The sequence below is a fragment of the Notechis scutatus genome, chromosome 7 (genome assembly GCF_049901735.1).
Source record: "Notechis scutatus isolate UNSWTSFEM ecotype Mainland chromosome 7, rNotScu1.2, whole genome shotgun sequence".
Classification (NCBI taxonomy): domain Eukaryota; kingdom Metazoa; phylum Chordata; class Lepidosauria; order Squamata; family Elapidae; genus Notechis; species Notechis scutatus.
Genome location: NC_142015.1, coordinates 13840937 through 13868034, shown reverse-complemented (window position 1 = coordinate 13868034; position 27098 = coordinate 13840937). Strand labels below are relative to the sequence as shown.

The following is a 27098-nucleotide window of genomic DNA, read 5'->3' as shown; positions in this document are numbered from 1 at the left end:
AGGGAAGTACTCTTTGTCCTTAAAAACATGTTTCTCCTGCCTTCCGGTTTGCGAGGCTTCGGCAGCGGCAGGGATTTGCGATCCAGCACGATCCCTGCCGAGCTCACTGCCAAGGTTCCCCCGATCCGTTTGGATCTGGGGGATATAGCTCCTGCAGGGGCAGCTGAAGACAGGGGGATCTGGAAAGGGGGCAAGGGGTGTCGCAGACCCTCCCCAGCCAGCAAAACCCCCTTTTCCTGAGGCAGAGGAGCGGCGGTCAGCAATGGCCGCCATGAAGAAACCTGCAAACGGATAAGATTGTGCAGGAGGAAGAAAATCGGAGAAATTGTGAGAGTTGTTTCTGGACTGGGATAAAGTTGCCAAGGGATAAGAAAGTTTCCTGGGGCTTGAAAATTGCTACGGAGAAGTTGCTACATTGTTTCCAGAGAGAGTTACAAGCGGCGCACAGAATTCTAAAAGGGAAAGTTTTTTCTTTTTCTTCACTCTCCTTCCTAACGTGACAACAGATGGAATAACAAGAGAAATCTGAAAATCTAGGTAATTAAATACTGAAGAGATAAGGATTTCTGAATGATTTTTTTTTAAAAAAGACTTAAAAATTTTTTTTTTTTGCTGTGAGTGGGAAGGGAGAGGGAAAAATTGGATTAGAATTTGAAAATAAGGAGAAGACTGCCTGGATTTTTAAAGAGCTATAAATACTAACAAGGCTTCTGAAAGATATATATTAAATGGAACTTTGTGATCAAACTCCAATCCCAGAAAGAGAAAGTGAAGGAGAAAGTGCTTAAAAGAATTAACCTACTTGGATTGCTTGGTGATTTTACTACTTTTGAGAATTATCTCTGATTAAAAGCACTTGGGTGGTTGCTTGGGAAAACTTTTCTCTTTATAATGGCATTACTTGTGGACAGATTGAAACGTTTATATCAAAAATATGAGAAAGAAAAGCAAGAAGGGAAGGATGTTTTTGATACTCTTTTTCAGTATTTAGAAATGGCGGTCTACACTTATGTAAAATTGAATGGACAACAGGACGACTGGGACAAAGAAGAAGCCATTTTTGATGAACAAGTGACTTTGGCTGGGGAAGGAAAGGAGAAAGAGAAAAAGGAAAAAGAGACTTTAAGACCTATAAAAGCAATCAAAAAAGAGAAAAACAAGATGAAAAAGAGATATTATGTTAGAAGACAACAGAAAGGAGGAAAGCAGAGAAAAAGGGAGGTGGAGAGGCAAAGGGGTAAAGAGGACAGAGAGAAGAATAAGCAAGGGAGAAAGGGGACGAGAAGCCTCAATAGTAGAGAGCAAGATGTAAAGAAACAAGAGTTTTTAGAGATAATGGGTAAACTTTATTGATAAAGGGATTCTAAAGGTACATAAGATTGTTTTTATATTTGTATTTAGAAATAATTTTAGAAAGTTGGAAATAATGTGTAATTTAAAGTGTGATAAAATGTTTAATATAACTTAGTGAAACTTGTCTTAAGAAAAGGGGAACATTTTATGAAATAAGGATTTGAGATATGATGGGGGGGGGGAATAATGGTGGAAAATATATTGGCATGTTATTTAATTGAAATGGATAAAATGGTTAAGATATAAAGGAGTTGGAGAGAAAGATACAAATGAATGTCAATATTAATTAGATTGTGTTATTTCAGTGAAAAAAAATTTTTTGAAAGAGATTTGAAGTAGGAGAAGCAGGAATACCTTAATGAAATAATGATTTAAAATATGTGACGTGGGGGGGAATAATTATGGAAAGTAGGTGCTCCCACAAAAGTATGTTAATTAATTGAAAAGTAATGTGCTAAGTGTTTATGATATAAAAGAATATGAATATTAATGAATAGATCAGTATTGGTATTGATAATATTGTATAATTTTAGAATGTACCAAATAGAATCCCAATGTAAGTTAGGTATTTTATATTAAGTATTATAAATGTAGGGGAAAGAGGTAAAGGCGTCATACTCCAATTAGTGTACAGGAGAAGCTTTTTTTTTTTTTAAAGAAGAAAGATAAATCAATAGCTGGAAATAAACAGACAAAGAATAATAAATATTATGATTTGAATTGAGATGAGATAAATAAAATAAAATTAAGAGAATCTAAGAGAGAGAAGAAGCTATATAAAAAATTGAAAATGCTAATAATGATATGGAATGGCATATAGAATGAATATAAAATTGAGTTGGTGTCTGTACAAAGAGTTTTGACCCGGGATTAAGCAACTTTCAGAAAAGATGTTTTTTTAATGTTTATATGTTTTGTGTTCTTATGTGTTTATGTTTGAATGAGTTAATAAAACCTTGGAGAAAGGTTAGAAAAGGACAATGGAGAGAAAGATAGAAGAAAATAAAGCAAGTTAGAAAGGGAAAATATGTGATTGTAAGGAAATGTGTTAATGTTGTTAAACTTTCAAATAATTTTTAGAAATTTTTAGAAAAAAGGTTTTATGTTTATCTTGTATGTTTTGTATGCTTTTAAAAATTAATAAAATTTGTTTAAAAAAAACATGTTTCTCCTTTTCTCATCCAGGAAAATATAATATTCTGCTTTTTAAAAATATTCCTCAAATATTTCATTCTTCTAAGAGGGGTGGGTGCCAACTATTGTATAGTGGGCTTCAGCAGGTAAGCAACAGGCCAGTATAGTTACAACAGCAATTTATTTACTCAAACTGGGACTGAGGAACAGCAGGCAAATGCCTGTAATTTGTACTCTGGGCCCACAGGGCCTTAACCAATCATAAGACTTGTTCTAAGTTTCCCTCCAAAACAGTTGGAGTTAACATTTAAGGTCATCTAAGTCAGGGTGCTTTTGGTGTTTCTCATTCATGCGCTGGGGCAGAGCATGGTCTTGGTCTAGACTCCTGACAAGGTTTACAAGTAGCAACCCATTCGACTATTTGCCCATCCATATTAGGCCACCATAGCTCCTGGCCAGTGCTTTCATCCTGTAGGGCCTCTAGCACTGGTTTCTTTCATTTTGGGAGTACAACTACTCGGTCCCCCCCACAGTAGAAACCCTTGGGGGCTGAAGAACTTCCGGTTTGCAGGGCTTCAGCGGCAGCAGGAATTCGCGATCGTGTGCGGTTTCTGCTTGCGCTCGCCGCTGGAATGTCCCGAGCCAGCTGGCTTCGGGGCTAAGCCACCCCGTAGAGGTGGCCGAAGATAGGGGAGACCCGGCAGGGTTTGAGGGGAGCCGCACCTCCCCTCCTCAGCTGGCTTAACTCCCTTTTCCGAAGGTGGTAGAGCGGCGGTCAGAAATGGCCGCCACAAAGAAGCACTCATCCAGAAAAGAATGTGCAGGAGGAAGCTAAGAAGTGAAAGTTTTGGCTGACCGGGATAAGAAGCAACATTCAAGATACCCTGGAATTTAAATTTTTTAAAAAAGATACATCGCTCCCAAAGAAGATCCGGAAGCAGCGAATGAAAGTGAAAAGGGAAAGTTTGTTTTTTCTCTCTCTCCTTCCTTACGGTGACAGCAGATGAATGAGAAATCGGAAAAACCTGCTTTGGCACCACCAGGTAATTAAACTGGAAAATCAAGCCAAGGGGACAATAAAGATTTCTGATCACTGAAAAAACTTTTTTTTTTCTGTAAGTGGGAAGGGAGAGGAAAAGAATAAGAGTAAGATTTGGCTGGAGGAGACTGCTTGGAATTTAAAAGAATCTAAAGTTAAATTGTAACAAGACTTCTAAAAGATACATTTTAATTGGAACTTTGTAACTGAATTGTAACCCCAGGAAGAGAAAGTGAAAAAAGAAGAAAGTGTTAAATGAAACAGCTTGTGTGTATTTGGACTGCTTGGTGACTCTGGGACTTTTGGAAATTATATTTCAATGATTAAAAACACTTGGGTGGTTGTTTAAATTTTTTTTTACAATGGCATCACTTGTGGATGAACTGAAAATGGAATTTAAAAAATATAAAGAAGAGGAACAAGAAGGGAAGGGCTCTTTTGGCTCCGTTTTTCATTTTTTAGAAATGGCGATTTCTACTTATGAGAAACTACAAGAACAAGAAGATTGGGACAAAGAAGAAGCCATCTTTAATGAACAAGTAACTTTATCTGGGGAAGAAAGGGGAAAGGGGGGAAAGAGAATGGAGAATTTAAGACCTAAAAAAACAACCAAAAAAAGGGAAAAATAAGGTGAAAAGTGGATATAATGTCAGAAAGCAACAGAAAAGAGGAATACAGAAGAGGGAAATGGAGACGGAGAGACAAGGGGGTAAAAAGGGCAGAGTGAAGAAGCAAGGGAGGAAGGAAGGGAAGAGAAGCTACAAAGGTTTGAAACAAGATGTAAAGAAACAGGATTTATTTAGAGATAATGGGTAAAAATATAACTGAAAAAGAGATTCTGCAAAGGTACATAAGACTGTATTGTTGTATTTGTATTAGAAATAATGTTAGAAAATTGGAATAACATATGATTATAAAATGGGATAAAATATTCAATGTAATTCAGTGAATCTTTTTTTTTCTTGAACAAAATAAATGAAATGACATATGAGAGAACTGAATTAAGAAGGAATGGTAACATTTTAATTACATAATGTTTTAAAATATAAGTGAAATGGGGGGGAAGTAATTACGCAAAATTTATAACTGTTCCCATAGAAGCATGATACCTATTTGAAAAGGAATGTGTAAAATGTTTAAGATTTAAATGAATATTAATTTTAACGATAGAGTTCAATTGGTACGGATTGTTGCTTTAATTATATTATATATTTATAATTTTTTCTTTTCTTAAAATAGCTTTAGAATGTACTAAGCAGAATCTGAATGAAAGTTATGTATTATATTAAGTGTTAAATTTAGGGGAAAGATATAAAGGCGTCATACTCCAATCAGTGATAACAGGAGAAATTTTGTGTTAATGAGAAAAGATAATAGACAGCTGAAACAGGACAGACAAAGGATATAAGTATAATGATTTAAATTAAGATGAAATAAATAAAATAGAATTAAGAGAGTGAAAAGAGGGGAGAAGCTATATAAAAAATGTAGAATGGTAATAAGATATGGAATGGTATATGAAAGTGAGCATGAACTTGAATTTATGTCTGTACGAAGAGATGTAACCTGGGATCAAGCTGCTTTCAAAAAAGATGTTTTATGTTTTTCATGTTTTGTGTTTTGTTTGTATATGTTTGTTTTTTAAAAAATTAATAAAAATTTTTGGGGAAAAAAAAAAGAAACCTTTGGGGGCTGATAACTCATGTTGCCATGCATTAAACGGTTATAGGTCACCCCCCACATGACCCCTTTGGCCACCCGTTCCACACCCAGCTCAGAACCTGTGCTGAAGTTTTATCTCTGGCCGAATGTTTATTTATTTATTTATTTATTTGATTTGCCAATTGTTTACAAGATAATAAGTATAAGTGTATACATAGTTGTGAATACATGAAATGGGTACATATAAGAAAAATAAAAGAAGAATAAGAGAAACAATAGGACAGGGACGGTAGGCACGTTGGTGCGCTTATGCACGTAGGGGTACAGACCTCTTAGGAAAGGGGTGAGGTTAATAGTAGACAGTCTAAGGTTAAAGTTTTTGGGGTTTGGGGAAGAAACTACAGAGTCGGGTAGAGTATTCCAGACATTGACCACTCTATTGCTGAAGTCGTATTTCCTGCAATCAAGTTTGGTGCGGTTAACTTTGAGTTTGTATCTATTGTGTGCTCTTGTGTTGTTATGGTTGAAGCTGAAGTATTCATTGAAAGGTAGGACATTGCAATGTATGATTTTATATACCATGCTTAAATCAGACCGAAGACGGCGTAATTCAAGGTTTTCTAGTTCTAGAATTGCAATGTCTTGCAATCTCGGCCGATATAATGGGGCCAAACACTAACTCCTCAATGAGAAGGAAGGGTGCAATGGGTGCGGGGTCCTCCATGATTTCTGGAAGCAGGCACCGGCTGAGAGTGTTTGCGTGGGCCAGGGACTTGCTGGTGATTTAGTCAGTATTTATAGGCTGTCCTAAAAATTGTCCATTGTGTCATCCACGGCGATAAAATGTTTGGGATCGGGCAGTCCCCAGCAAGCAGTCCCAGCATCAGCTTATGGTCAGTTATCAGTTCAACCTTACCGTAGATGTATTCGTGAAACTGTTTGACTCCTGCCACTGCAGCCAATACCTCCTTGTCCAGCTGGCAGTAGTTCTGCTCAGCCGCCAATAGAGTACTGGAGTAGAAGACAATCGGGGCCTCGGTCCAGTTAAGCATTTGGTGGCTGAGGACAGCCCCAGTGCCAAATGGGGAGGCATCACAGGTCAGGATGAGGGGCAGAGTCTCATTATATTGAATTAAAATGCTATCGGAAGACAAAAGTCTTTTGACTTCACCAAATGTGGTGGCTTCCTTTCAGCCCCAGGTCCATTTCACTTTTTTATCTAGCAGCCAATGTGGTGACACTGTCACCTTCTGCAGCAGAAAAATACTGTAAAAGGCCCAGGAATGCCTGGAGACCCAGGAATGCCTGGAGTTCTGTCTGATTTCGGAGTTTGGGGCCTTCCTTAATTGCCCTGACCTTGCTTTTCATGGGGTGTATTCCCAAACCGTCAATCAAATACCCTAAAAACTCAACCCGTGGCACTGCTATCTGGCACTTTTCCCTTTTTATTTTTAACCTGGCCTCTTGAAACCGGCTGAGAACTATCCTCAATCAATTGAGGAGTTCCCTTTTGTTGGCCGTGGACACCAGGGCATTATCAAAATAGGACACTATCCCAGGAATACCCTATAACAGGCATTCCATTATGGTTTGAAAAAGCCCTGGCTCACGCTGAATTGCAAACGGTGGCATTTAAAGGCACCTCGGTGGGTTACAATGGTCTGTGCCTCTGCGGTGGCTTTGTCCACCAGTAGCTGCTGATACACTCATGCCAGATCGAGTTTTGTGAAAGTTTTATCCTTTCCTAAAGAATGCAATAAATGCTACATGGGACAGGTGCTCTGCTGCAGTGCCTTGTTGATCGTACATTTATAATCCTGCTGACGTGGACTGAGCCACCTAGTTTTATTGGTGTGACTATAGGGGTTTCCCATTTGGCATGGTCTACTGGCTCCAAAACTCCCTGGGCAATTAGCTTATCTAATTGGCTGTCAATTTTGGACTGAAGAGCAAAAGGGACTCTTCGTGGTTTCATCCAGATAGGGGCAATTTTGGGGTCCAGGCTGAAGGAGATGGGTGCCCCTTATAATTGCCCAAACTCCCATTGAAAACATCAGTGAACTCTTTGACCAACTCATCGGTGCTGTCATCTTGGAGGGTGTGGATGCCATTCACCCCCAGGCCCAGGGATGCGAACCAGTCCAAACCAAGCACACTTGGCAAGGTGCCATCTGCCATGGTCAGTGTTAGCGGTCTGACAAATTTTCTAAATTTGATTTGGAAGGTCCCGCTCCCGATGATTGGGATGCAGTTCCCCTGATAGTCCTTTAGCTGCACTCATCGAAACTTCAGATGTTTCTTTGCAATACCTGCAACTGCCTTCTTGATGGTTGTCCATGATATGATGGACGTGGATAACCCTGTGCCCACTTCCATGTCACACGGTGACCTCTCAATGAGGACCCTGACATGGATTTTCTTGGGTGAGCTTGCCTGCCCGATGGTCCTCTGGTAGCCATTTTTTGGTTCTGCGGCACAATCTTCTCTTTGCCTGGGTCTCCGGAGCTGCGTCTTTCAGGGTCCCATGTGCAATATGCGGCTAGCTGGCTGGCACGGCAGACCCTTGCTAGATGCCCCTTCCGGTCACATCTTTGACAGATGACATCCTTGAATCTACATGCTGCTGTAGGGTGATTTCCCCCACATCGATGCACAGTGACAGTTCAGCGCGAAGATGGCAGGCTGCCAGTTTTCTGAATGGCCGCCATAGACCGGTTCAATGACTCTGCTATTCTGGCCTCATCTAGCGCTGTCTGCAGCGTGAGGTTAGGCTTTGCTAACAATCACTTTTGTAAATTGATATATAAATAATCACATTTAACCATTTTCCCTGCCAGAATGGCAGATCTGAGTGAAGCCTTCGTTCCTTGGCTTCAATCTCTTATTAGAGTATTCAACATGCCTCAGTCTGCTTTTTCCATCCATCTCTCTGAAGCTACTTCTCTCTCTTTCCCAGTGGGTACCAGCCATCACTTAAAAGTTTTTCCAACTTTCAAGTGGTGTTTCCCTCTTATTCCTGGCACAAAATCAACCCCAAGTTAAGAGAAATAAGTGTCTTTCATTTAATTTGAGATGCCTTAAGTAGAATTTTTTTTGGTCTGGGCAGATAAGGCCACAGATGGGTGAAAATCAACAGAACTGATTTCTAATGGGGGAAGAAGCGAGCAGGATAAAGTTCCATTGAACCCACCAGCGCACCACAGCGCACATATCTTCCAAAATCTATGATGGAGCATGCGCAGTCGTCGCCGTGCCTCGCGAGGTTTAGTCTTCTGAGTTCTCGCGATATTTCCAAGTTCAGGCTTCCATCCTCGTCTTTCCGACGCATTTCTTTCGCGGTGGTGAGATGCATTCGGACGACGTGAGTTGGGAGAGAGGTGACCGGAGATCCCGGGTGGGTGGGGAGGAGTTATTCTAGGAAGCGCGGTTCCATTTCGGAGGCTCCGGGGACCGCCCGCTGCGCTGCTGCTCCCAGATGGGCTTCTTCCTTCCACGTGGGAGCGGAGCTTGTTGAGCTGCATTGAGCATCGGGATCCGCTCCTTTGGACGCGTGTTGAGCTTTTAGGGAGAATACGTGCCAAGAGCCCTCTTCTTCCTATCTACAGCCTCAAAAGAAGAGAATGCTGTAGCATGTATAGAATGCCACGGCTTTATCCCCGACTCCAACACTAGGATCTGGGTGTAAACATTAACTCTAAGCATGTACAGAATACTATTGCTGCATACCTGACTCCAGCATTAAGATATGGGTGTGGAGAGAAGAGCAACCCTGAGCATTGGTAGAATGTGTGTGTGGAAATTTGCAGACAAAAGACAAAAAAAGGGCAAAGCATATTTATATTTCAGTAGAAAGCTCAACTATATAAGGTACAGATATGCTTTACATAGAATTGCTTGCTTTGATGGCCTTTTAGCTTATATCGCTCCCTCTTTGTACATATTGCCATGTATTTTAATATACTAATAGATCCCTAGAACTGCATTGCTTCGTTGTTCTGCTTGAATAATGTTGTAGTCACATGACATCTTCGTGCTATTTTATTAAGGAAATTGTATGTCCCTGTTAGTAGAGTGCCCAAGGTACCTAATGTAAGATGAAAATGGGTAAACTAAAATGGCATCAAGTGTGCATCATTGTTAAAAGGGAACTTGTTTGGTTCACTAAAAGAACCTCACCAAGATGTTTATATTTTCAGTTGAAAAGCATGGGAAGAATCAGTAACACTGTCTTTCCTTCTTAGATCATTTGGGATACTCTTGGCAACAAACAATTCTGCTCATTTAAGATCAAGTGAGTATTTTTACTATATACTGTATGCTGAATTCAAGAGTTAGAACTGAAGGGAAGATAACTAGGCTCTTCTAGATGTTCTGGATTACATGATTGATGATGCTATGCCAGTGATTAGGTTTTATGAGATTTATGTTCAGAACATTTGAGAAACTCCAGGTGGTTTTTTCCTTAGACTGGTTTTTTCTATAATTAATTTGAATAATGAATTCAGTCACATTTTCCTCCTTGCAAGGAGACTATTATAAAAAATATCAGCAATAGCACTTAGACTTACATACCACTTCATAGTGCTTACAGCCCCCTCTAAGCAGTTTACAGGGTCAGCATATTTCCTCCAACAATCTGGGTCCTCATTTTACTGACCTTGGAAGGATGGAAGGCAGAGTCAATCTTGAACTGGTCAGGATCTAACTTCTATCAGTCTGCAGAATTAGCCTGCAATACTGCATTTTATAACTGCTTCACCACCATAGCTCATTGTGGCCCAGAATATACCTCTTTGCAGTTGAATAGAATCCTTAATGCCACAGCTCAAAGCAACACCTAGCCTAGTGATGGCAAACCTTTTTATTGTGGTGTGCCAAAAGCGTGCGTGCACTGGCACCCACAATGCAATGTGCCCTGCCCCCTGTGCATGCGCGCACAGCACCCCTGCCTCGCCCCCTTACCTGGACTGCACATGTACGTGCCTCCCAGCTGATTTTCGGCCCATTTGAGACCATTTTCGCCCTCCCGAGGCTCGAGGGAAGCCTCTGCAGCCTCGGGAGGCTGAAAAACGGGCCGTATGGAAATACCGGAAATGCCTGTTTTCAACCTTCTGAGGGCCTCTGGAGCCCGGGGGAGGCCATTTTTGCCTTCCCGGAGGTTCCTATTTCAGCACTTCCGGTGTTTCTGGGAGGCTCGTTTTTCGGCCTCCCAAGGCTGCAGAGGCTTCCCTCGAGCCTTGGGAGAGTGAAAACGGCCTCAAACAGGCCGAAAATCAGCTGGAAGGTGCGTGCATGCGCAGTGCAGGTAAGTTTGGCTGGGGCTTGCTCTACATGCCATTTGTGGCACAGATGCCATAGGTTCATCATGGACCTAGCCCATTTTGGCTAATTTTAGATGCTAAGCAAGACAGGACTGGACTTGAGGACACTTTTACCTTTTAGAATTTTTATACTATCCAGAAATAGTGTTTTTGCATTACTCAAATTACAGTATATCTACATAGGGAACAGGAGTGAATTTTTAAGGATTTATTTTTCTTGGCATTCTTCCTACGTACAATGATGCATTTGGGCCATGGGAATTTTGGATATGGCAGTTCCAAAGCACGTGGATTATAGTTGTTGTTGGGCCTAGTGATTCTATGGTAATATTCAATAATGGAGAAGAGAAACAATGCATGGTATTTAAAATGGACTACCTTTACAACTTTTTCCTTTACAGAACAAAAACTCAGAGCTTTTGCCGAAATGAATATAATATAACAGGCCTATGCAATCGCTCATCCTGTCCCTTAGCTAACAGTCAATATGCTACTGTTAAGGAAGAGAAAGGTAAGCATTCTTACTGTGGCTTTTCAATATCACAGTATTTTTGCTTTAATAGAGCAGGACTTGTTTAGATCCATTAACAGTAAGATTTGGAAGAAGGTTAAAGGGCTGCTTAACTTGCTACAAAAACAATAATAGTATACAAATTTACATGCAGACAATGACTGCGTTATTACGGTTGTTAATAACAAAGAATAATACAAAAATACAGAAACAGCTCAGGACAAAAGATAGGAAAGAAAACATGAAAGGTAACAAGGAAAAGAAAGAAAGGGATGTCAGTTGTTCTCACGGAAAGCCTGGCTGAAGAGCTAGGTCTTTAAAGGCCCTTTGAAATACTAGTAAGGTGGGACCTCTTCAAATCTCAGGGGAAACTCATTCCAGAAGACAGGTGCTGTGATAGAGAAGGTGCAATTCCGAGGTCCCAATTTGATGGCATTCTTTAATTGATGGACTAGAATGAGGCGCTTACCCTGAAGATAATTTCCTGGGAAAAGACTGGAATCTTGTGAGCATCAATCACAGGAACTTGTAGAATGTATGAGTTAATGCTTTTGGGATAGATAGCATGTATCTGTAAGTAAGAATGTGGCAAATCTAATGATGTTTCATATCACTGCTTATTTTTGCTCATGTTTTAGGACAATGTTACCTTTACATGAAGACCATTGAACGGTCTGCTTTTCCTAATCGGCTCTGGGAACGAGTAAGTTCTCCTTTTATATGTGCCAGGACTGAATTTGGGATCTTTTAAAAAATTCCTTTTAAGTTTACAGTTGGGACTGACTACCTCAGTAGACAATGATAGCCTTTTAAAAAAAATTAGGTATTAAGTAAAGAAGGTGTGAAGAAGTGTCGTTGTAGGGATCTGATTGTTGACTTGGAAAATGCATTGACCATCGGTGTTCCTGTGAAAGTTAACATTGATGCACATAAAACTATGGTGTGTATGTGACCCTTATTTAGTTCCTGTTGTCCCATCTCCAAAAAGATAACATTCTCTTGCCTGCTGCTGATATTCTAGAAGATTCTCCTGTTTCAGTGTTGCCCAGGATGGATAAAAATTGATGATTTTTTATTTTTTTTTAAAATTTAAATCAGATTTTTTTTTATTTCATCAAACTTATTTTAATAAAATGCCTTTGAAGTAAAAATCTATCTATAGTTTTCTGTTTAAGATACATTAATAATTTAGTTTATTCAGCATGAAATGGAGCTTAGTTATGAAACATGAGGCTGTATATTCTGCAATATTTTAAGTTTTGGTAAACTCATTCAGTGAATCCAAGTTCTGCAAAGTAAATAGGAAACAGTCATTTTGTTTGCAAATAGTATTAAAGATTCTTAACTACCAGCAAGAATGAGTCCTTACATTTAAAGAGCACCGGTCATTTCAGATCCATCATGGCAGCGCCTGTTAGCAGGCATTCACTTATTTGCTGCCCGCTATGTCCTTCACCTTGTGTCACTGCCACATCAACAGCTGTCCCATTAAAGTGGTACTGTCGGTGAGAGCCGCTGCGGGACAGAGATGACAGTTGCTCTTTAAAAATTATGATTTAAATTGAGTAGATTTAAATCAAGCCTTTTTACTAGTTATTTAAATCATAATTTAAATTGTGATGGTGTTGCTCTTTCTCAGAAATAGCAATAGCACTTATACATACCTATATACTGCTTCACAGTGCTTTACAGCCCTCTCTAAGCAGTTTACACAGTCAGCATATTGCCCCCCAAAATCTGGGTCCTCAATTTCCTGACCTTGGAAGGATGGAAGGCAGAGTCAACTTTGAGCCAGTCAGAATCTAACTCCTGGCATTGTGCAGAGAGTCAGCCTGCAATATTGCATTCTAACCACTGTGCCACCACGGCTCTTTGCTGCATGCCTCCTCTTTCATTTCTGGCAGGTCCGATTGAGCAAAAACTACGAGAAAGCATTAGAGGAGATTGATGAGAATCTCATCTACTGGCCCCGCTTCATCCGGCACAAATGCAAACAGCGCTTTACCAAGATCACCCAGTACCTGATCCGAATCCGCAAGCTGACATTGAAGAGGCAGTAAGTGGCATTACCTAGGCCTGTCCAGTTCAGCAGGGGTTATTGCTGTAAGTGTGAGACAAACCTGTTGCTGGCCTGAGAGAGCTGCAGCTTCTTGGCACCTAGTTTGCAGAACTGTTCAATCAACATCTTGTGTCTCTTTCAGGAGGAAACTTGTTCCGTTAAGCAAAAAGATTGAAAGGCGTGAAAAAAGACGAGAGGTAAAGCACCTTATCTGCCAGATTCCTCATTCTTTGCTGTTTTGGCTCTCAAAGCAGCCCCTGTGGAAATTCCCAGGCTTTGCTGCTGTCTTCTTTGGTTGTTGCAACATTTTGAGCATAAAGTTTGGGTGCCGGCAGCTAGTGGACATCTTCGCCCCATAAAGTCCAGGGGTCCCCCTACTAGATGAGCAAATCCTCAGATGGTGATCCACTTTAGAGTTTTAAGATTTTACCCTGTCCACCCCTTTGGGATGTATCTGTTTATACTGAGTTTGTATTGAGCATGATAACCAAGAGTGCACATAGCAATAGCATTTAGACGCATATACCACTTTATAGTGCTTTACAGCCCTCTCTAAGCGATTTAGAGTCAGCATGTTGCCCCCAACCATTTGGGTCCTCATTTTACCCACCTTGGAAGGATGGAAGGCTGAGTCAACCTTAAGCCTGGTGAGATTTGATATGCCAAATTACAGGCAGCTGGCATGACTCTAAAGTTTTTTTTGGGGTGGGGGTGGGGGGTGGGGAATGGCCTTTGGAAAATAGTATCGTTTTTTGAGGAGGATGGAAGGAACCAACCCATTCTCACAAAATACTATTTTTCATCTTCCACTGTCCTGTTGACTTGTTCCTTGTTTTCATCTACTAGGAAAAAGCCTTAATTGCAGCTCAGCTGGACAACGCAATTGAAAAGGAATTATTGGAGAGACTCAAGCAAGATACGGTACGATCTCTTAGCAGGAAGATCAAAAAGGAGTTGGGTTGCCAGGCCATTTGCATAGTGTGGAGGAAGGGCACTCGGGTAGCTTACCTGCTCTGGTCTTTATGTCTCAGAGGCAAGAGCTGAATCATGATAGCAACAGATTCTGTGATGGAGCAGAAAATAATCCCTGGAGTTCAGGAGTAGTAGTTTATTCAATGGCTGGCAAGTAGTCTGGGCTAGAGATTCCCAGCTCCAAGTTCTTAGAGAAATAAAAGAGTTAGGATATAGGACTGTGATGGTGAACCCATGGCAGGCGTGCCATAGGTGGCACGCAGAGCCATATGTGCCGGCACGCGAGCTGCAGGAAAACTTACTTCACTGTGCATGCCCGCACCTCACAGCTGATTTTTGGCTGGTTTGAGGCCTTTTTCGGACTTCCAGAGGCTTCAGGAAGGCTTCTTCAGGCTTTTCAAGTAGGCCCGTTTCATCACTTCCTGTTTTTCCAGAGATACCGGAAGTGACAAAACGGGCCTAGTTGAAAAGCCTGCAGAAGCCTTCCTGAAGACTCTGGGAGGCAGAAAATCAGCTATGAGGCACAGTGCAAGTAAGGGGTGAGGGGGTGGGAATTGCATGTGCATGCGTAGGGGGCGTGGGGGCACCTTGCCTTCTGGGTGCTGGCGTGCGAGTGTGCAAATGCACGGACAATTTTTGGCACAGGAGCCCAAAAAGGTTAGCCACTACTGATATAGGATATTAGGAAATTGTCTTAGTATGTTCCCATTCTTGACATATTTCTCTCATTAGTACGGCGATATCTACAACTTCCCTATCCATGCTTTTGATAAAGCTTTGGAGCAGCATGAAGCTGAAAGCGAAAGTGACTTAGAGTTGGAGAAAGAGGCAGAAAAGGAGGAACAAGTAATGCTTTTAAAACTCTTGATTTATTTAAACCAGTGGGTGGGAAAGAGTGCTTAACAAATATATGTGCCTACAGCAGTACAGGATTGCATGTATTGAGGAAAAAAATTCTGGCTGGAGATTCTAGGAGCTGTAGTCCTAGCTTGGCACTTCAGAAAAGAGTAAGATGATAGAACATGGGCCCTGCTTTATGGCTAACCCAGAACTTCAGATTGTGTTAAAAAAACAACAACCAAGCTTCATAATGGCTGCATTATAGTAGGTTCATTTACTTGGTGTACCCTGCTTCCCCAAATAAAGTGTCCACAGATACTATTTCCTTCCTTGAAGACTGGAAATTGGGGATTGAAATGTCATAAAATTGATACGCTGCCCGATTCTGAGCAACTCTGGGAAAGGGGGGGGGGACTTACAAATTGTTTTTAAGTAATTTTTAGTATTAAACATTTTACATAAGCTTAAAAAACTACAGAAACATAAAAGGTAGGAAAATCTATAAAGATTCCCATATTGATAAATTCAGAGCAACTCGGTGGTGTACAAATAATTCTTTAAATTTTTTTTATCATAAAACAATTTTACATAGGTTTAAACAACTACAGAAACATAAAAGGTAGGAATAGAGTAAAAAAGTGAAAGATAACAAAAGAGAAAGAAAAAAAGACATCTAAATAAGTGTCTTCATAGTAATTGTTAACTCTGCTATTCCAAATCGCATATTGAGGTTCTTTTCCCCATAAATAAACTTTTTAAACCAAAAATCCTCAGTTCATTTTTATTTATTTTCAACAAAAAGTCCATAAAGAGGTTCCAGGCTTTTACAAAAGTAACTAGTTCTCCCACTTAAACAACTCAGTTTAGCCATCTCTGCACACTCAGCCATCTTCACAATCCCTCCCTCTATTACGGATATGTCTGGAATCTTTGTGCATATAACAGCTGTATACTATATATAAAACTGGTCCATGAGACTTCTATTAGACTGTCCACAAGCCCTAGTAAAAATATTATTTCTGGTGGTTTACAAATTATTTAAAAAATACAAGAAAACAGAAAATGAGAACGAAGATAACAGATAACAAATCAAGATATGAACAGAGAAAGGAACATTTTTTATGCATGAACAAGTGCTACTGCTCTGTGGATCAGTTATCTTCTTTCATGCTTGTAGGATTTGAATAAAAGGGAATACATAGAAGTTGATGAGAGTGATCTTAGCGATTTTGAGGTAAGTGCAGCCCATTGAAGATTGCAATTCAACAACTTATAAAATACCAAGATCACGTAAGAATAGCAATGAAGTAATTTTAATGTTAATCTTATTGTCTCTGGGGATCAAAGAGACCTCAAATTGAAAGCAACGACTTCCAGATTTGTACTTCCTGCAGCAGTCATTTGGTGGAGAATGTTGACAGCAAGGAAGTATAGAGAGAGGGCTGGGAGTAAGTAATATGTGTTTGGATTGCCTCCCTGTTGTTTCTAACCTTCCTTTTTTTTTCTATTGAAGGAAATGGATAAACTTGAGTCAAGTAGTGAGGAGGCAACATCCAGTGAGGAGGAAGAGAAAGAATCAGAACTGAAATCTAAGGGGAAAACTCCATTGAAAGGCCCATTTAGGCAGAAACGAGCTTATGTTGAAATAGAGTATGAGCAGGAAGTGGAACCTCTGTCCAAGTCCAAAGAGACATTACTTGGAAGTTGAGGACCAAAAAAAAAACAAAATTGGACTATGAAATAATTGTACAGATCTTCACCATGGAACTGTCTGGAGGCTTTTTGTATAAAAGGAGATGAAGGAATAAGCAAATTAGAACAAGTGAGTCAGTGGCTTTTTGTTTTTAACATTTGCTTCTGCTGTCCTTCCCAACAAGCAGATGTGCAAAAAAAAGTTTCTTTTTAAAACCCGTTGAAGATTAAGAGCATTCTCTCATTAAAAAGCTGAAGTTTTTCCTTCCAGGTTCAAAAAACAGGCATCCCCTTGACCAACATCTCTCTGGAGTTATTCAGTAGACAAACCTGGGACAGGATCCTCTTGTATTTGCTGTAGGCATTCCTTGAAGTGTTCATTTTCACAGTTTTGGTAGACTCCTTGCAATAGGACCTGGCAGAGGAGAAAAAGATTGCTTTTTGCTGTGCCCTATTTGTTTCCCAGACAGCATCACACACTTAGATCACTGATAAACTTAGCACAGTGTTTTTCAGATTTTGTAACTTGAAAAGATGGATGGACTTCAACTCCCAGAATTCCCCATGCTGGTGGAAGAAATATTCTGGAAGTTAAAATTCTTATATCCTAGAATTGCCAAAGTTTGAAAAATACTGACTTAGTTTATAACTGACTGTGCCCTCGTGTTAGATTTCATGTTTTCTGTTCTGAATTCTTGCCATCTTAGCAGGCTGTGCCCTAGAAGAAATACCTTGGGGGGGGGGGAGAGAGGAGGGGACATTTTTAAAGACCAGGGAAAATATCCTCACAGGTCCATTTTCAAGTTCAAATAAGAAAAGGGGAATACTAAGCATGCTTCTAAAATGGGTTTTTAATAGACCTATGTACATTGAGACTTCTACGAAATTAAAGGAATTCTGAGCATGTTAAATCAACTCCTAGCAAAGAGATATACAAATCAAATGTATCCAGTTGAAAACCTAGGCTTTTTCCACACCTTCAGTTCACCTTGAATGAAGTTTGGCTTACCTTCACCTGTCCTTGGGAACAGTGATTCAACAGGAGGAGGCATTTGGTGGCTCTCTGAAGCAAAATTGCTTTCACAGGTTCAGGGGTGGTGCTCCTGTCTGTGACCACATCCCACATCATTTTCAGCAAAGCCTTGAGAATTACAGCAAGACGACAAGTCATTCTGTGGCAGGAAGATGGAGATTTGGTTGGTAGGACTATTTCTGGAGACAAATGATACCCCGGTATACCTGGGAACCCAAACTCAACTTAGCTGGAAAAGCTACATGCCTGGGATCTACTGACACAGGATGACTATGATCATTATAATCAAGATAATACCGTAGCCTTGACCAATTCTTTACTGCAGTGGTCCCCAACCTTTGCAGCTTGATGGCCTGGCTGAGAGAGGAGGGGAACTGGGCCATGTGAATGGAAGGCTGGTGTGTGCATGCAAACTCATGTAGCTCAACTTAAATGAGTGCACGCTTGCGTGGCCAGGTTCTGAATAGCCATGGCCCAATACAGTGGCCCAGGGTTGGGGACCCCTGATTTACTGAGCTGGAATAAAAGGGTCTACTTTCTCAGCATGTTTTCTTGGCATGAATGCCCCTTTGATTCTAAAGCAGCAGTTTGGGTCTTTTTTTTCCTACTAAACTGTACTCCAAATGCTTCTGCCTCATAGGATTACTGATTATTTCTTCCACAATTCTCCCCTTCTGATATACAATGCATATATACCCATCAAGTTTTATGGCAATTTTCTCCAACTCTGTAAGGGAAGCACCCAAGGCTTTTAGGGTTCATGCCTCTTCTTAAATACCTAGGCCAGGCGTGCTCTATTGTACACTTCAGAGTTTCTAACATTGCAATCCGAGCAGCTTCCTCTGGTCCATCAGGGATTTCCAGGTATCCCACAATCACTCGCTGCAGCCGCTTCAGATGATGAACAATCCGGATGCCAAGCCTCTCAAAAGACAAAAATGGTTCAGAAGCCATGTGAGAAGAGGACCCTCCTCCTTACTAAGCAGTGAAGAAGAATGGATGGGGCATTTTTTACCTCTCGACAAAGGCAGGCAGGGTCTTGGCATATATTCTCCGCAAAGAAAGCTGGCTCTCTGCTTCCATGTGGGTCAGTAACAGCTGGAGCACTTTGTCAGAGGCTGTGACACGTCGGGGTTTAGGGGACAACTGTGGGGCTCTTTCCAAGATTGGCAGCACGTCCAGTATGCACAGCAACACAACCTGGGTTAAAGATGAGAACAGCTGGATCTATGAGCGTCTGCTTGGGACAGATGTCCAGAAAGAGTGGCTGAGAGATGGATTCTCTTTTATGCTGTCATGAGATTCCCTGCTGTTCAGCTAGCTTGTCACCCTCAGCCTGATGGACTTAGCAGGTGGTTGAAATTGTATGTTCGAGCTAATATGCAACGTCTTAGAAGATGCAGTACAGAAACTGTATGTATATATGCATATGAATATGTGCGTGTATGTATGTTTGACTCATCTACAACAGAGTTTGGCAGCTTATGGTTCAATCAGGCTATGATACTAAGCCCTAACAGAATTAATTTGGGCATAGTAAGTCACATAAATGCAGTATTTATATTCAATTCACCTTGAGTAAACTCAAGCCACTTTTTTATTGCACAGACTTTGATCACAATTATCCAGAAGTAAAGTAATTCTCAAAGGTTTACTTAAAAATGGAACCTTAAATACTTGTCTTCCTTGCTTTTCCACTTAGGGAGATGTTTATGTGCAATAAATCCCAGATTTAATTCATAGACTCTCTGGAAAGTCAAAAATTAAAAACAGCACAACTACCATTACCATTTTAGAAAAACCAATGGCAAGATTTCTAAAAGAGCCTTCCCATTTCACATCCAAGATTCAGCTTTGCCCCTCAGCAAACACCATAGTGGGTCTTGTCTTGAGAATGCCATGCTCTGTACATCTCTTGGTTATCTGGGCAGCCAAAAGAACAAGCAAGTTTAATGTCAAGAGAAGAAGAGCAGAGTTGCAGGGCCTTTCTTTCAAGGGGTCCAAATTCAGCCCAAAAGCAATTACTTAAATATGGATTAATCACTTTCAAATAGGGATGTTGAGAAGAGAGCAGCAATCTAAAGACTGTATGTTGAGGGGATAGTTTGTAAAAGCAAAGCTAAGGCTGCAATTCTAGGGTTGTTTGGGTAAGGAATGAGTCCAGTTAAAATCAATGACATTCATTTTTGAATAAATACTTGCAGTGGATTATGTTGTACGTTACCTGCAAAAGTTGAGCCTCTCTGCTGTAGAGATGGTTAAAGAGAGCATGATACACAACTTGAACTCTGTTAAATTGGCCAAGGACAGCTGCTGGCTGCAACAAGAGAACATCCATGATTATCTCAGCTGGAGGTATATTTAGCTAGGTTATGCAACAATCATGCACATACACCTCTATCATTCCCTTTTTGTTACATGTATGCTAAATTCAGCTTTTCATATAGTTTTTAGGAAAACAGGTTAGAGTAGAGCATTGGATTATATGCTGTTTTGCATACTGTTTTCCTTTTTGTTTATTTAAACTCCTGTTCCTTGGAGGAAGAGTCATGTGGAAATAATCAGATTACATATACCTCTCTTCTGCATAAATACAATATCTCCATTAATACTGTATACTGATTAGCTCCTGCCTATGCATAAATGTTTATCCCCATTTAAATCTTTTTTTAAATAATTCATGTTTTATTTACAGTTTTCTTTTCACACCATATATATTTTGTGGACAGTGTGTTGACTGGGTCAATGTCCTTTTTAAAGAATGCTAACAATAATAATACAATTTACTATATATAATCCTAACCTTCCAACTTTAACAATACTATTCTCTCTTTAAAGTTTTTTTCTCATTTTTCCATTAATTCATTTAAGCATAAATAACAGTTCTTTTCACCATGTATTTAATATCACCATTAAGTCACTTATATTGAATATTTTAAAAATTACTCATTAGCCCACCATAATTTCAATATCCCAAATATCTAGAACTATTAATCAAACCAAATATTAACAAAGTTTAATCAGTCCCAGGATTATATCTCAAAATCCCCACAATTTCTAATCCTTAAAAGTTTTAAGTTCACAATATATTTTAACACAGTTAGTATTAATAATAAAATTAAATTACCTACCATGTTTCTCATAAAATAAGGCCAGGTCTTATTTTTTTTTGAGCCCCCCCAAAAATGGCTAGGCTGTCTTTTCGAGGGTGGCTTAATTCCCCCCCTTGCATCCTTGCCTAGAGGGCCCCACGGGCAGCAATGTTTCACCACCAGCTGCTCCTAACGGGCGATCATGGCGGAGCGTGGAGAGCTCCCTACTCCCGCCAAGCACCTTTGTTGCAGACATGAGACCTTTGGCGCCCGCTGCTGCTGCTTCCTCCGCCGCCGTTGCTTTCCCTTCTTCCTGTGCCGCCACCGTGTTTGGAGCTGCCGCTTCCGTGTTTGGAGTGCTGCTGCTGCATTTAGAGCTGCTGCTGCCATTTGGAGCAGCGGCGGCGCTCCAAACGCAGGCATGATATTCCCCTCTGAAAAAAAAATCGGGGCCGGCCAAGAGACCCCCACCGCACGCCAAGAAATCGCCCGCCCCCGCCCGCCCGCCGCCGCCCGCCCTGCCCGCCGCTCGTCCCGCCCGCCCGCCACTCGCCCGCCTGCCGCCCGCCCGCCACTCGCAACACCCAGGCGATTCCCAAAAAAATCGGAATTCTGATTTTAATCGGAAAAATATGTCTGCAAACGGTGGCGGCGCTCCAAACGACTGGCGCTCCAAGCGCGGCTGCACAGGCAGAAGGGAAAGCAATGGCGGCAGAGGAAGCAGCAGCGGTGGGTTCCAGCATTAAACAGTATGTCAAAAACAGCTGATTTTCCGTTAAATCCAGGGGGTTTAAGAATACAAATAAAAAAGACAGTTTCTCCCCAAAATCATCTTTCAAGTTGTTTAGCTTTTTTCCAGGCTTTCTATTTTTTAAAACTTCCTTTGGGCATTCTTTCACCTTTTAAATTTCAATCTTTAATCTTCTCCATGTGTCTAATCGCCACTTCCTTAGTGCTTGGAAGTTATTTTTAAAATTCTTATATTTAAATCAAGTCTTTAGAGTAAGAGTTGGATATTATCTCACCCAATTTCAATGCTCTGTCTATGCACTGCTTCAGCATAAATCTTTTAGTTCCGGTTGTCTCAGCTTGTGACTGCCAAAAATGACTTGTCATCCTACTGCCGCTCAGGAGAGCTTGCTTCTGACCTAACGAGGAAATTGTGAACTCCTCATAGTCCACAAAGCGCCTCTCTTTTCTTCGCTGCCCCTACAAGGCGGCTTTGACCTTGTAGGGTCTCCCGACAGCAATTGCCGGCTGGATTTCACGAGGCTCGATGGAGCCTGCTAATTTCCAAGTCGTTCTCATCGTGAGATCAACCAGAAGCCCATCTCCATTTAAATCTAAAATAGCAGTCATAAACATATCTTCTCCTTTCCAAAAAGACTGAGTTAGTGAAATAAGGATATTGAAAACTGAGTTGAATAAGTGATTTAAATAAAATACTAACCCTAATGCTAACCCTATCTGTCTAATGTTGCTTATTCTGATTAATATTTCAATACCATAAAACAATTTTCTGATTAATAGAGTTGGAAGGAACCTTGTAGTCCAGAGGTTGCCAACTGGTGGTCCACGAGAAAATTTTGGTGCTCCACAGCCCACCCGTGTCTACAACAGGGGTGATACTGGTGGCGGATGGATTGATGCGCGCAGGCAGGGAGGGTAGTACGGAGGAGATCACGGCATCGGAGCCCTTTCTGGGTGTTCCCTGGCCTGTGAGGAAGTGAGGGGAAAGGAACCTCTGAACTGGTGTTGCGTCCTGCCTCCCCCTCTGACAGCTGCCAAGCCACCTCCTTTCCGCTGGGCATGTGAGCGCTTCTGGCGAGAGAGGAAGCATGGTGGGAAGAGGCTTGGCAGCTGCCAGAGGGGTGGTGAGCGCTTGGTGGCTCCTAAGGGGAGGGGTTGAGCCTCTCCCTCGCAACATCTTCACTTGAGGGCATCACTGGCAGCTGCTCGGCCTCCTCGATGCAGGATGCAACACCAGTTCAAAGGTTCCTTTCCCCCACCCCTTGCAGGCCAGGGAATACCCGGGAAGGGCTCCAATGCCTCAATCTCCCACGCCTCTCCACTCAGGAGCCTCCAAGCACTCGCCGACCCTCTGGCAGCTGCCAACCCTCCACCCAGCGGGAAGGAGGCAGCTTGATGGATGCAAGAGGGGGAGGCAGGAGGCAACACCAGTTCAGAGTTTCCTTCCCCCCCCCATCCCCACCCCCTCACAGGCCAGGGAACACCCGGGAAGGCTCTGATGCCGCGATCTCCTGTGCGCATCAGTTCATTTGCTGCTGGTATCACCCCTATTGGCCCATGTCCCCACCAGCCATCTGGTCTTCAGCACGTGTCTCAGCCTCCAGACATCAGAATCCCACCACCCAGCACCAGTTCAGAGGTTCCTTCCCCACCACACCCCTGGACAGAGAGGAGAGGGAAGAGAAAGAGAGAAAGAGGGGGAGGGAAAGCGCGAGAGAAATATAAGAGAGAGTGAGAGGAGAGGGGAGAGATCCCAGTGTTTTGTTTTCTGTGGGAAACGGGTCCAAATAACTCGAGTATTTAAGGTTGCAGAAACAGGTAGTCAAGCCAAGTGCCTGAAGGACCCCATCCTGTCAGTGGGAGTCCAGGCGCTTCAGTGAGCGGCACGCTGGATTTGTATTAGTGGTCCACGGGATTTAAAATGAGTTTGGTGGTCCCTGAGGTCCAAAAGGTTAGTGACTCCTGATCTAGTCCAGCTCCTGCCCAAGCAGAAGACCCTACACCATTTCTGACAAATGGTAGTCCAATCTCTTCTTGAAAGCCTCCAGTGATGAAGCTCCCATAACTTCCAAAGGCAAGCTATTCCATTGGTTCATTGTTCTCACTGTTAGAATTTTTTCCCCCTTTTTTCTAGGTTGAATCTCTTTTTGATCAATTTCCATACATTATTCCTTGCCTGGCCTTTGGGTGCCTTGGAAAATAGCTTGACCTCATCCCCTCTCAAATATGAAACAGTGCTATCATGTCTCCCCTAGTCCTTCTCTTCACCATACTAGCTATGCCCAGTTCCTGTAATCCTTCATATGTTTTAATCTCCAGTCCCCTAATCTTCCTGGTTGCTCTTCTCTGCACTTTTTCCAGAGTCTCAACATCTTTTTTATAGTGTGGAGATCAAAACTGGATATAGTACTTTAGGTGTGGTCTTACTAAGGCTTTATAGAGTGGTATTAGTACCTCTCTTGATTGTATCCCTCTGTTAATGCAATTTAGGATTGCATTGACTTTTTTGGCTGCTGCTGCACACTGCTGGCTCATATTTAACTGGTTGTCCATTAAGACTCCAAAATCCTCACAGTTACTGCTATTAAGCCTGGTTTCAACAAGTCTATACGTGTACTTTTGGTTTTTCTTGCCTAAGTGTAAGACTTTATTTTTCTCTACATTGAATTTCATTTTGTTAGATAGGGCCTAGTGTTCAAGGAGATGGATCCTGTCAAGATCCATCTGGATCTTGAGCCTATCATCTTGGGCAGTGGTTCTTAACCTTTTTGAAAGAATTGAGCCATTGAGGAAGTTATCATCGCCCCCCTCCCCCAGCATAACCTCTCAATCACAACACAAGGAAATAATTATTCAATTTATGCAAACACGTTTTTTGTTTTCTTTAAAATTGTCATCAGGACATATTGATGCAAATAATTTATTTCCAGTCTTTTTCCCATATCTCAACTGTGTGAAAAATTCTGATGCCACCCATCACTTTACTCCCAAACTTCATGATGCATGTATTTCATTATTTTATTTATTCAAGACACTTAAATGCAATGAACACTGAAAACAAAATTTGATTGCAAGAAAATGAAATTCCCGAAAAAAAAGTAACATTTAATGATTTAAATACAAGTGAATTTTAAGACGCAAAAAGAAATATAAAAAGGGCATAAGAACAAACCGCAATGCAGGAACTAAGAATTTCAAGACGAAAACTCTTGAAACTAAATTAAGATTTGAGGAAAATATATATTCGTGCACACTGTAAAAAGGGTTTTTACAGGGTAAAAAGGGTTTTTAAAATTTTTACAGAAGGAAAGCAACAAAAATCAGAGCGACAAATTTAATGGGTAGAGTGATAGAGGCTGCTGTGCAACGCGCATGAAGATGAGCGTGCGTATTCACATATGTACAGCGTTCTGTACTGAAGCTAGCTGGAGGAACATTTTAAAACACAGTTCAATCCATTAATAGCGAGCAATCTGATGTTTTTGTACGAGAGATATACAGTGGTTCACTGTACGAAAAAAGTCTCAAAAGTGTCCCCAAAACTTCTTGCTCCATCGCCCCCATATCACCCCCTTTCCATTCCTTTGCCCCCCTGAAAAATGAAATTGCCCCCGGGGGGCAATATCGCCCAGGTTAAGAACCACTGATCTAGGGTGTTAGCTAGTTGTGTCTGCTTCAGGCTGATATAGGAAAATAATTCTTTGCTCTAATCAGGTGAGATTTAATAGCCACTTCCGTCATTTTATTTATCTGTAGGGAGAAGAGAGGATTTAAAAGACTATGGCCTCTGCATGTTTCTGCAGGGAATGGGCAAAAAATAGTATAGGCATGCAATTTCTCCTTACCACATTTTGAATAATATGATGTAGGCACTGTACACCCAGAATTTTATTTTCTACTCGGTAGTCATCTGACAGCAGTAGTGAAGGTGGCAGAACTTTTTCCAGGTGATCACCAAGCCAAGGTCTCTGAATCTCCTGGAGCACGAAGCAAAACACGTACTTTGTTGCTGCGTTATACTGCCATGTTTCTCTGAATCAGAGAAAGAAAATAAGGGTTAGACAAAGAGAATTCCCCATCCATTAGTTACAGGGTATCAAACTCAAGGCCAGATGCAGCCTGTGATGTAGTTGGATCCGGTTCATAGGGCTATCCTGGTCTACCCAGTGTGAAGAGGAAACATGTCAGCTGTGTGAAGAGGAAACATGTCAGGGGAGTGGTGTCCAGCTGCAACAATCATAAATATGAACCAATTACCAAGCATCTGAATTTTGATCACAATTGTGGTGCTGCTACAAATGTAAGTGTGAAAAATGGTCATGTCACTTTTTTCAATACCGCTGTAATTTTGTACGGCCACTAAATGAACTGTTGTAAGTCAAGGACTACCTGTACTGAAGGACATTTTAGACTTTATTTTAGGCTACAATGGGACCTATATCTTTGTTTCCGGAGATCAACACTGGGCTCTCACTCACTTTGTTAGTTCTGGCTTCAGGCACTGCATCACCACAACAAACCAGCCATGTTCACCTTCACATGTGCCTCTGAGGAACTCGGGTATTGATTTATACTCCAAAACACGCAACAGAGTGTTCAAGAGCTCCTGAGCCCCACACTGACTCCTGGGCTGTGTCCATGGTCTCTCTGCCCCATGGGTCACTGCGCAGATGAAGATGGGTCCTGCCACTTGGCAAAGGATTGAGCCAGTCACTGCAGAGTCCAATCCCTCCAGGTCTTTCGCCCCTTCTATTTTGGCCAGGATGTTGCAGAAAACCAGGCTGACTTCTGCTGCTCGCTCAGCTCCTGCCGCACCAGAAGGGTCTTCACTGGGGGATCCTCCCTCTGGCTCCCACTGGAGAGGCGCCGCATAGCGACTCAGGACAATCACCAGTTCCTGAAGCAGGGCCGGAGTGGCCCCAAGCAGCCACCGAGTGTCCGCAGCTTCTAGCAGGGCTGAGAGGTCTCTGACGAGCCCCAGCTTGGCTGTGCAGGGAGTCCCACTTCCAAAAATTCGCAAGAAATGGGGGAGAACCTGTTCTGCTGGGGAAGAAGCAGGGTCCCCCAGGTTCCCTGTGGCAAAACCCACCGAGGGGTGCTGCCCCGCAGGGCTGGGACGGGCCTTGTCTTCGGACATAGCGGCCTCTGAAGGCCTCGCACTCCCCCAGCGCCGACTCCCGCTCTTTCCCGTTGATTCTCCTCCCGAGTCCCCGCCTCGCAGTCCCGGTTGTCTCCCAAATTTAAAGTCCGGGCTTCCTTCTTCGAATTTCCTGGCTTTCAATTCGAATCATTCCCAGCGCCATCCGGACTCAAGCCGAATACGTCAGAGAGGCTCACTCCCTGCGAAACCGGCGCAACGAAGCGCAAAAGCGGCCCAGCTGCAACAGAACGGAAGTCCATACGGATTTCCGCTTTCCGCCGGAAGCGGAAATTTAATCTTCTTTCCTCGGAGATAGGAAAACAGAAAACAGTGTTACGTGACAGGAAAAAAGTATGACGTAAATCAGGGGTGTCCAACCTTGGCAACTTTAAGACTTGTGGACTTCAATTCCCAGAATTCCTCTTTGCTGGCTTTGCTGGCTGAGGAATTCTGGGAGTTGAAGTCCACAAGTCTTAAAGTTGCCAAGGTTGGACACCCCT

General features: G+C 41.9%; 2 protein-coding genes across 2 annotated transcripts; one reads left to right on the top strand and one right to left on the bottom strand.

Moving 5' to 3' along the window:
- Window positions 1–8412: 8412 nt before the first annotated feature.
- On the top strand, window positions 8413–16710 carry MAK16 (MAK16 homolog). Its single transcript, XM_026671352.2, has 10 exons — window positions 8413–8549; window positions 9430–9479; window positions 10911–11020; window positions 11659–11723; window positions 12925–13076; window positions 13222–13276; window positions 13926–14000; window positions 14784–14897; window positions 16069–16125; window positions 16405–16710. Exons 1-10 carry the CDS (start codon window positions 8535–8537, stop codon window positions 16597–16599), a joined length of 888 nt encoding a protein of 295 aa, XP_026527137.2. The 5' UTR covers window positions 8413–8534; the 3' UTR covers window positions 16600–16710.
- On the bottom strand, window positions 14902–26882 carry TTI2 (TELO2 interacting protein 2). Its single transcript, XM_026671351.2, has 7 exons — window positions 25937–26882; window positions 25304–25490; window positions 19841–19933; window positions 18632–18816; window positions 18395–18538; window positions 17593–17755; window positions 14902–16998 (listed from the first exon to the last, which is right to left on the bottom strand). Exons 1-7 carry the CDS (start codon window positions 26593–26595, stop codon window positions 16897–16899), a joined length of 1533 nt encoding a protein of 510 aa, XP_026527136.1. The 5' UTR covers window positions 26596–26882; the 3' UTR covers window positions 14902–16896.
- Between the last annotated feature and the right edge of the window lie 216 nt (window positions 26883–27098).

Bases quoted from the DNA above. Each gene is read 5' to 3' on its own strand.
- MAK16 (XM_026671352.2), top strand. The intron at 13,077-13,221 runs GTAAGTGGCATT...TGTCTCTTTCAG, and splicing joins AAGCTGACATTGAAGAGGCA to GAGGAAACTTGTTCCGTTAA. The intron at 14,898-16,068 runs GTAATGCTTTTA...TCATGCTTGTAG, and splicing joins AGGCAGAAAAGGAGGAACAA to GATTTGAATAAAAGGGAATA.
- TTI2 (XM_026671351.2), bottom strand. From the start codon at position 26,595: ATGTCCGAAGACAAGGCCCGTCCCAGCCCTGCGGGGCAGCACCCCTCG. The intron at 19,934-25,303 runs GTAAGGAGAAAT...CTCTTGTTGCAG, and splicing joins ATCATATTATTCAAAATGTG to CCAGCAGCTGTCCTTGGCCA. The intron at 18,539-18,631 runs GTAAAAAATGCC...GTCTTTTGAGAG, and splicing joins CTGCCTGCCTTTGTCGAGAG to GCTTGGCATCCGGATTGTTC.